Raw genomic sequence first — 11,048 nt, forward strand, 5'->3', positions numbered from 1 at the left:
AATAATATTAAAAATAAAATCAGTCCGAGTAGGCCTATTCCTCTGGCAGTAACTGCGTTCTCTTCATTTATCTGACTAGCAGCGCTGAGTCGCGTCGCTCAGATAGGCTCATGTTACATATTAAAATGAAGGATGACATGATACATGGTCTGGAATCGGTATAAATACGCAGTTTTAACATTGACGTTTATTGCGTCACTGTTCAACTAAACTAAATTAGTTTAATTTTCTTCACAAAACTGGCATCTGTCCATTGACAATAAAGCAGGCGGAAATTCCTTTACGCTACTAATTGGAGCCGGATGTGACGACACACGCGGACTGTGATAAAGGCCTATTGAGGGTGGAGAGCGCAGTACATTCACTCCCCCCACCTACAATTCCTGCCGGCCCGAGACTCGAACTCAACCTTTGGATTACAAGTTTGACTCTCTAACAATTACAGCTTGGATCACGCACTTCTCCCGCAGCATCTCATTCAGTTTCCTCCACTATTTTTAGATGCATTTTGTCCACAGAAATGCGTTATTCAGTGCTGTAATTTGACGTGACCGTCTGAAGTTGGACATGCACTGTGGGCAGACCCGACTAATCGATAATGAGAATCGTTGTCGATGATTTTCATTAACGATAATAATCAATTTTATCGATTAGTTGCCACCCTAGATAATTCTTCATGTTTTAAACTTTTTATAAGCTGTTACTTACCTTGTAAAAAAAGTGTCATCTCCCAAATTTATGATGTCATTAACACATTACAAACATTTTTTGCACACATCCCCTTCACATCTTATACGCTAGTGTGTAAATGATGTGATGCATTGTCATCTTAATCATCTTATAATGCAGATGCTTTAATGAATGATGAACCATAGAGAATCAGGTTCTGTTTCCAAGGTGATTATTTCCTCACATTATCCTTGAGCTGGATTGAAGCTCACACTGAGAGGATCACAGACTGAAATATCGCACTACAATATCTGTTTTGGCAGCAACGCTGCACAGTAAACAATGTATAGTAATTTTAGTGGAAAATAATGGTGCAGTTTGTTAGGTACTAAGATATCTTACCACATAAAAAGTGTTTGACAAATTATATTGCATAAAAAACATTACTAATTTAATTTTCAATTTTTAACTTTAAGAATGTGTACCGTTACAGTAAAGAAATGTTTTATTTTGTTTGCTTGTTTTGCTATTCTGTTTAGTCTGTTTCATGCAATGACCAATTTTGACTAAATTTGTAATCGTGACTTATTTAACTTTTTTTTTGTTAAAATTATTTTGATGTTCAAAGAGGGTTTTTTTATGGTTCAAGCAGGATGACGTCATTAACACTCAATATATCTGTGAATTGTAAATATACAGGTCCTACAGTGCCATCCCATAAAATCTGAAACACAAGGGCATTATGGGGGATTTCAAAGGATCTGTAAATCACCTTCCAAGGCTGTGTTCATAACAACACAAAAATAATAGTTTTTTTTTTTATTATTATTTTACACAACATAAGAACACAGCAGATGTTGTCTTTCTGTACATGTTTTTTTATGCCTTAAAACAAAGGCAAAATCAATGTCACTGAAAAGAAAACACTTTGATTTTTTTTTTAAAAATATCAATTTAATAACAGGTCCCAGTATCAAGTCCTTATATAGTTGTTTGTTTTTTCCTCTAATATGCAGGAAATTTCATTTCCTTGAATAGAAAGGCTTTTTTGTGAAATCTCTTATGTTTCCTTCCATCCGTGTAACCGACACAAAGCCAGTAGAGTATCCAGTAGAAGCCCCTGGTAAGAGGACACAGGAAGGCACCAATGCTTTCCTCTTACCGTAACGCTCGGCGTGTGCAGTGAAGATGGAGGCGTGTCTCTCTCAGGTGATGGATCTTGCTCAGAGTGGCTCTCGCACCTCCCTCAAGGCAAATATCCACATTAATCCATGGGTTTCCAGAAAACATTAATAAAAATACAGCAGAAAATATGATTTGCGGATGGAAACAAAAGAAATGGTGCAAAACGTGCACATTCATCCGATCATACACATTTATATACTATGAGCGCCTATACACATCCACCCACCCACAAACACACACACACAAACACACGTACACAATGAGATGCAGGCACTCCATCTAGTCTCCAGCAGTCGTACATTCACACGGTGCTCTCTAGAATCCACTCTGAACTGGAAAATGCAGTTTTCTCACTGTCTAGATTCGAGTTCGCCATTTGGACTAGCATTCCGTTCACGGACATACTCCGCTTGCAAAACACGTTGCCCAGCTTCTGCGAGCCAATGTAGCAGTGATGTTTCGACAGGTTCTCGTTCAAAGAGTACCTGCGTTTAGCCCGCGCTCCTTCCATGGGCAGTGTCATATACTTGGACGAAGACGGACGAGCCCTCCTTAAAATCGGAGTGTCTTTGAAGCGAGATGGAGGGGGCGGAGGGGGTGGGACCGGCTGCTGAAGAGCGGTGGAATTGTTGCGGTTGGTGTTTTGCGTCTCTGCGTTGAGCAGCACCTCTACTTTGGGCTCGGCACAGGCTGCCGGGACGGGCTTTGGCGCTGGTTTGCGCTTTGGCTTTAGTGACCCTGAAGAGCCGGGAGTCGTCCAGCTTTGGCTTACCAGGGAAGTGGAGGTGGAGCAGTCTGGGATGGAGGTCTCTGAGGTGTGGGTTTGGGAATCTGGAGGCGGAGGAAGAGGCGCGGTGGAGCTCTTTTTGCACCCCTCGCCCTCCTCCAAGCTCAAAGCACCTTGTTTGGACGCGGACGGTGTGATGGTACAGCCCTGGGATTGCGCCCCGTTGGTTTGCGAGTGCACATCGGTGACCGAGGTCCCCTTGGCGGAGTCGCCACTGTTGCACACCTTGTAGCGGATCATGAGGATGATGATGAAGATGAGGACAGAGGCGACGATTATGCCCCCGATGATGATGATCATAGTGCCGCCCAAGAACTGGGATTGCATGAAGTGGCAGCGCAGATATTCGGATTCGGTGGTGAACTGCACGCAGCCCACCACCCGCGTAGCAGTCAGGGAGGTTATGCCGTCGTCGTAAATGGCTAGCACACAGAGGTCGTACTGCGTCCCGGCAGCCAGGTTATTCACCAGGAAGTTTTTACTCGTTGGGGGAATCATTCTGTTGGGTGAAGAAAGGAACAGTGTAAGAATAAAACATGATATGTTTCATTCATCATTAATTTATTAAACTGCCTTACACCTTTTTTAACAACCTCAAGAGTGGTACCAGTTCCGGCAAAATTTTAATTTACATCTTTTTCAGCTGAGCAGTAGCCCTGAGAGAGTAATCTCTTACATTTATGTATGGGGGATGTTTTATACTGTAAACATTTCTACACTATTTTTTTTTTTTTTGGCAATTCATGTACATAGACCTGCATTGTGACCAATGGAAAGGAAAGGAAAGGAAAAGGAAAGGGAAAAGGAAAAGGGAAAGAAAAGAAAAGAAAAGAAAAGAAAATGTTCTTTTCTTTGTGGATCATGGCATATCATTGCTTGTCCACTTGTCCATATTTACATGTCATGTCACTGTAATATTATATACATACACAACAGTTCAAAGATTTCAGGTTATAAAAAATATTTTGAAAAAAATAATAAATAAATTGAAGTGTCTTATGCTCGGCTGGTTAATATTTCTATGGAAACTGCAATATATATTTTGTCAGGGTTCAGAACACTATTTATTTGGAAATACATCTTTTGTAACATTATAAATGTGTTAATGCATCCTTGTTAATCAAACACAATGAACTATTTAAAATTAAATAAATGACTCACATAAAACAATTACAAATTAAACAATACATAATTTAGAACAACAGAGAGAAAAAAATAAAATGTATAAATGACTTCATTATTTACTAATTGTGTAATAAATTGATTATTATTAATACAATTTATAATAAAATCACATTTTTTGTAAAAATTACAAATTAAGCAATATTTATTTTGGGGGGGAAAAAAATGGCATTACTTCAAGGGGTCCAATGGTATGATTCTCATTTTGGTTTGTGTTCAGGAATCAAAAACCCAAACGAATATATGATTTTCATAATCTAAGCAGAGAGCAGGATAAAGAAGATCGGAGGGCTCTGTGCAGGTACTAAGCTATTGATAAATATGCTAATATTCAAGTAGGATTTTCATTTGTGCATCAGGCTCAGGCACGAAGCATGCAGAGTACGTATTCTACTATTCTGAGCATGTTACAATAAACACGTAAAACAAACTGTGATATCAGGACTATCTCTTATCTCTACCATGTTTACGCTGCTGCAGGCATGTTTAATCACATAATCTAGAGAGTGCAAGTCTGAAGCGGCGGTAAATCTGCTTCGGTGCTGTATCTACAGGAAGTCCTGCTGTACCTGCAGGAGCCTGGGGTCTGCTATCACTCTCTGAACCATTCACTTCAGACGTGAACAATAGCATCTCTTATCATCCTTCCCCACGCGCCCCACCTGTCTCCTCTGCAGCCTGGCAAACATTCAGTTCATTCAGCCGGCTGAAAGAAGCGCTCTGTGATTTCCCATGCAAATCGACTGGATTTGGAGCACAAAGGTTCTCAATAGAAGCGGCTTTGAGCCCCAGCCGGTCAGAGCGTTTCAGTATGCTGGGTGAGAGCGGTCGCCGTCATACATACAAATGAATGAGCCGAGCATTTTAATTGCAGGGTTGTTCTGCGTAACTCAAAGTGTGTTTGATGGGGTCAAGAGGCTAGTTGCTAGGGTCACGTTTCACAAAATGGCTGGAAATATTTGCATGGCTCTACTGTTTGAGTAACTACTAATTTTATGCAGTGAGACTTGAATATATCCTCCTATTTCTAGATGCTTCATTGTTAAATGTAACATCTAATTAGCTCTCTGCCTAGACTCTATTAGTGTCACTACGTCTGGATAGCATAAGTTTCCTCTTTGTGGAGGAGTTTCTTGATACTAGCAGGCAGTTGGCACTGTGAGCGTGAAGAGGTTTAAAAGTTTACAATGCTTCTTGGCAATGACAACAAATACTGGGTAAAAAAAGGACAGAGAGATTTCAATTAAAGTGTACATAATCTTGCGCAAATTAAAAGCCAAGTGTTCAGCTAAATTCGTACTTGAGCAAAAGTAAAAAGTTTCCACATTTAATTGTACTTAATATTTAATAGTAGCCTCAAGAGTGCTACTTGGCTTGTGAAAAAGACTGATGAAATCAGCAGGGGATTTCTCATTAAGGTAACTTTGATGCTCAAACTGTGCAGAAGAGTCCTTTTTAGCACAGTTTTGTTGATGTTTTAGTAGTTCTTATAACATGCACTGTTTTAGATCAAAAACTACATTGAGGTGACTGAAAAATCTAAAAAAAGAAGTCTCATCTCAAGTATGAATCAGTGTAAAATGTAATTGGCCATCATACATACATATATATATTCTTTTTTTTTTCTTTTGAAGTTCACGCACATGAGATGGACTTGCTAGCTCAGTAAGACAGACAAAGGCATAGCTTATTTTTTTATAAGATAGTTATGTGCCATGATGAGCAGCGAGATGTGTATTTTGAAGGTCTAAATGAAATCAAAAGAACTAAATGGCATGATCTTCTGCCTTAGAAAAATAACTGAGTTACAGTCTTCAGTTTCAATAGTATTCTTGAGATTTGTAAAAATTTCCCATTAAATAATAAAGCACAATTAACCTCATTCTTCATCAACAGATTCTGATGAGTAGTGAATCACGTACTTTGAAGATAGATTGAAATTACAAGGATTAAAGAGAATGATTTTCTGCCTTAGAAATGTAATTGAGTGAAAATATTCACTTTCAGTGGCACTTGAATTAAGTTCAAATTAAAATTGAAGCACAATTGAAAAATGAAAGCAAGTTAAAGAAAAATAATAAAAGAAAACTGGTTACGCCCCTTTTGTAATTTTCTTTTGTTGTTGTTTTGTTAAAAATAAAATAATAAACTGTATTTATTTCCTTAATGCACCTTCCTGGCCTTATTGTGCATGATCATCAGTGCACCTTATACCAAAGAAAAACTTATTCTCCATGAACTTTTATCGAAATGCTTCCCCTGTAAAATGACCTTCCTTTTTGACTGACATCACAAACCCCACATACACCAAACTACTTAACATCCACACTGCAAGATCCAATCAATTTCTCATCCAGTATTCTGTATAACTTGGAAATACATTGTATTATGAAAGTAAAATGTGAGTGACATTTCATACTGACTTACAGCTCAGAAGTGATAGTCGGAAGGTTTCAGAACTGCAAGAATCAAAATAAGAGCCATCATCATTTTACTCCTGAGCAAGACACTTAACCCCAGGTTTATCAGGGGATTGTCTCTGTAACAAGTTCATGGCACTTTTCTGCAGCTTTATCGCAGAAACAAATTCCACTGGCCTTGTTTTTGTGGTGAAAATTCGATTGTAGTCTATGTTTCACTGCGACCGGTCTGTTGCTAAATAAGTTAACTGAGAAGGGAGCACTTAATAACAACATGGGGTATCAGCCAGCTGCTTCTCTAGTAAAAAAAATCTGTCGAGATGCATCTGTAGTCTTTCTGTGGGCTTCATTCGCATCATTTGAGAAAAGAGCTTCCCACACAATGTGCTCTGTACACAAACGACGAGGTAATGGCTTTGCTTCTGCAGTGTGTCTCATTGAAAGGGAATGCTCATGGCCAGTGTGTATTATTGTAATTAGCCGACTGTGGCTCATTTACAGCAGCCCATTGAGATAAAGTAAGCCAAAAAAGAATCTCTTTTTGATTCCCCCAAGCGAGTCTGCAAAGAACGCAATTATGAGAATGTATTAATGAGTACAGAGTATGTGAAAGGAAATACTGTTTGAGATAGCACTAAAACAGATTGGCTAACATACACAATGGTGACTGAATATCATCAATGCTATAAACTACAGTGATTATTCAATTTTACATTTTAATATGCTCTTGGTAGACACTTTTGCTAATCTGAATCAAAAAGGTTCATGGATTGTATTCTGTCTTTAGTCTCCCAAATTCCCAAAACCTCTTTCAACCATTAAACCAGACCTGGTAATACCAGCTTAGGCTAGTTTAAGCTGTATCTTTCAGCAGAAGTAGCTGCAATAGAGAACAAATGACAAAACAGCACTGTTATCAAATACTCTTGTTACGGCAAATTCAGTTGCCGTGCCGTGCCGCAACAGCTGAAGTCTCTCTACACTAGACGCGACAAAGCGGCCATTGAAAATCATTTGAAATTTGTGTCAGTACATCATAAATAGAACGCGCCATCAGTTTACTGTCGGGGATTTGTCGCGTCGCCACCAATGTAGACAGCATCGCTGATTGTAATGGATTCTATTGTATTTTGTCGCGCCGCGCCGCTCGCGTCCGGTGTAGACACAGTATTAGTCACTTGCACTTGTTTTTGTTGGTCTCTGTAATGCTGTTTGCAGTTCCTGTGATAAATACCATGTTGTGTGGCAGTCTGTAATTACTTACAAGTTAAGTATTTTTTCATCAAAATGTAATGCATCTTGAAGGTCCTTCAAGAGTCTTTCTACCATTAAACAATTCTGTTCTTCATTTTCAATTATTAATAAATGTAATACTATTGCTTTAAGTGGTTTTTCCGTTAGCTTTCGAATAATTTTGAAGTTAGGACAGCTGTGGGGTTGCCCTAAAGTTAAGAAAGTTTTTAGGATTTTTTTTGTCAAGTTAGGAGGTTTCTGAAACTATCTGTAGTTAAGATAAGATAATTCACTTAGGAAATGCTGTTATGCAGTAGCTTTTGTCCTAAATGTGGTCCTAACCGAAATGACCATGGTTACCAAACAGATAAGATGAGATTTTAAAATTAGGATCTTTCTGTAATACACCCCCAGATGTCTTTAGTTGTCTCTGCATAACAAAATCTAGAATAGAAAAATTTACTGAAAACTCTAAAAGTATAAATATAATAGCTTTAAAACTATAAACACTGAAAAACTTTAAAAGCGTAACATTATAGTTAGAAAAAATATCTGCAAACTAAAGGCTCAGATACACTATGACGAATCACAACCAAAAAAAGACAAAAACACTGCACAGTCTAAGAGCCAGGCTGCAAAAATAATACACAAAAAAACACCAGCATTATTCATTTAAGAGAAAATTAGAAATGGATTTCTATTCTACCATTTCACTTGGACAGAAAGCACAGCATTGATCCATCCATCCATTAGAACAACACAAACTGGTGATGGATTTTTGTGCTAATGTACTAAATATAAGGTCCTTTTTCTCAACTGGCCTCATAACACCTTGCTGTTGACTCAAAGGGTAAAAGTCAGTTCAATCATGCATCTAGACTGATTGTGTTTTTTCAACTGCCCTTTAAACCAAATCGTTCGCTCTCCTCTTGCTGGTTGGTTTGAGAGTCTATTGTAAGATGGTTTCTTAAATTTCAATCTACAAACTATACTGATATATCAGCCCATTTTTTTAATATTTGTGCTGCATTATTTACATGATAATTACATCCAGAGCTGTACACATTTAGTGAAATACTGATGGATTTACTGGATAAAGTATTAATGGTGTTTATTTCACACTGCTATAATAGGGGGGCAGTCGTGGCCTAATGGATAGAGAGTTGGACTTGTAACCTGAAGGTCGTGGGTTTGAGTCTCAGGTCCGGCAGGGATTGTAGGTGAGGTGAGTGATTAACCAACACTCTCTCCACCCTCAATACCACGACTGAGGTGAGACCCTTGAGCAAGGCACCGAACCCCCAACTGCTCCCCGGGCTGTATGTTCACTACTGTGTGTACACTTGGATGGGTTAAATGCAGAGCACAAATTCAGAGTATGGGTCACCATACTTGGCCACACACCACTTCCCTTCCCCCCCTATTCTATAAATGAAAATGACCTGAAATGCTAACATCTGAAATTCAATCTGAAATGAGAAGGGTAAATAAGTTTCAACGGCTGTGGCCATCTTCTTTATAGATCTAAAACAATGTGATGCCAAAAGTGGAATAAGTTCACTGTATCGTACACACATTCTAATTCAGTTCAATCTTACGTTTTACTCCTTGGTCATTTAACATTGGGAATAAGTTGTCCTTGTTAAGCTAATTGTTCCTATTGACTTTCTTCTAAATGATGGTGGTGGAACTTGAGACAGCAACGCCGAACAAGCAAAACGAACAAAGAAAACAACAAAAAACAATAACTAACAGCAACTGTTCGAAATCCATTAAAAATGGATAAACCTCTAGCTTACTTCCAAATAATTTAGTTTTCTAATACACCTGGCATTGTATATTACAAATACTCCTCTTTGCTAAGTCAATTTGGATAAAAGCATCTGCTAAATGCATAAATGTAAAAGTAAGTATTTCTTACCTGTAAACAAGAGAGTCATCGTATGTTCCATTATACTGAATCTGAAACATGCGTATTCCAGGTATAGTCCTCTGGAAGTTAAATTTGATGAGTGCTGTGGACGAGGTGGCTTCTGCCATAACCACCCTCTTATCAGAGCTGGTCTTGGCATCGCCTGTGTGGTTGCCGCCGTTTGCTCCCGCCCTTGTCGAAGTGGAGATGTCAGAAGAGCCCGGGTCAGGCTCCTGGATGTTATTAGTGCTGTTGCTAATGTGTGGAAGCTTGATGATGACCAGCTCCACAGTCTGGTGGGCTTCTCCGGCGGGATTTGAGGAAATGCACGTGAAAGAGCCCGTGTCCTTTACTGTGCTTATCAGGATGTCCAACGTACCATTATTATAAACCAGCGTGCGTGACGAGTTTGAAACCAGCTTCCCATCGGGAGATATCCAGTGAATGGCAGGTTCTGGATCTCCCCTGGCTTTGCACTTCAACGCTACCCGCTGTCCCTCCAGGACCCTCATCTCGTGAGAGTGGCGGGTGATGAGGGGCGGCTCGCAGAGGAACTCCTCCTCTGGGATTGACCAGAAATAGCGTCCAGAGAGGTGCAAGGGTGTGGCGCAGGTCTCCAAGTCGTCCTCACGATTGAGGCGCCGAAGCCACAGCAGCTCACAGTTGCAGTGTAAAGGATTTCCTCCAAAGCTCAGAGCGAAAGAGGAGGGATTCAGTACACCAGAAGTGGCCAAAACCTGCGCCCGCTGGAAAAGTGGGTCCGGCGGAAGCTTCTGGAGCTTGTTGGAGGTCACATCCAAGCGGTTGAGCTTCTGTAGGAGGGAAAAAGTCCCCTCAGGAATGTATTCGATCATGTTGTGGTCCAGACTAAGAGTGTGTAGGCTGGTCATCTTTTGAACAGCCTCCCAGGGGATGGTTTCAAGGTTGTTGTAGGATAAGTCCAGTTCTTCGAGGGCTAGTAGGTCATTAAAGGCTCCCATGTGGATGAGGGTCAGTTGGTTGTTGTTCAGAATCAGGTGATGCAGCTTAGACATGCCACTGAAGGTATCGTTGGCTAATCGCGTCAACCGGTTGTGGTCTAGATGCAAGGCTCGTAGGTTGTCCAAGTCCGCGAACGCATGTGAAGTGATGTAGCTTATTGTATTCCGCGACAAAGTAAGATCCACCAGCTTGGTCATGTTGGCCAAGTCTTTCCGTTTTATGCTGGTGACAAAGTTATCAGCTAGCCGGAGCTCCACGGTGTGCCTGTCGATGTTGGGAGGAACAAAGAGCAGCCCTTTTTTGGCACAGAGTGTTGCGAGGTTGGGGGATAGAACTTGACAGACGCAGCGCTTCGGACAGATCTGGGCCTTCACTGCCATTCCGATAACCAACAAGCAGACAAGCAGTTTTTCCATTGTAAATCAGGTTTTTACACCTAGGGAAAAGAGAGAGAAAAAGACGAGGCGTGTGATTAATATGCTACTGTGCCTTTGAACTACAATTTTAAGCAAAGCAGGCCTTTATTCAGTTAGAGCATAATTGCATTTGTAGATGTTTATCAAACACCAGTGCTTAGCGCAGTCAGAATGCATGTGATAACAGCAGGCCACTGGTTATCCTGCAGTCATTTCAGGAAGTGTGATAAACAGTTCATCTTGCACAGACAAAACCCCATGTC

General features: G+C 40.1%; 1 protein-coding gene across 1 annotated transcript; it reads right to left on the reverse strand.

The window, feature by feature from the left end:
- Positions 1-2,155: 2,155 nt before the first annotated feature.
- Positions 2,156-10,785, reverse strand: LOC306885876 (leucine-rich repeat and fibronectin type-III domain-containing protein 5-like; the record flags this gene model as incomplete). The annotated part of the gene is made up of 2 exons (XM_079442669.1): positions 2,156-3,140; positions 9,398-10,785. The coding sequence occupies 2 exons, from the start codon at positions 10,783-10,785 to the stop codon at positions 2,156-2,158; spliced, it is 2,373 nt and encodes a 790-aa protein (XP_079298795.1).
- Positions 10,786-11,048: the final 263 nt, after the last annotated feature.

The sequence above is a fragment of the Barbus barbus genome, assembly GCF_936440315.1.
Source record: "Barbus barbus genome assembly, chromosome: 20".
NCBI classification, from domain to species: Eukaryota; Metazoa; Chordata; class Actinopteri; order Cypriniformes; family Cyprinidae; genus Barbus; species Barbus barbus.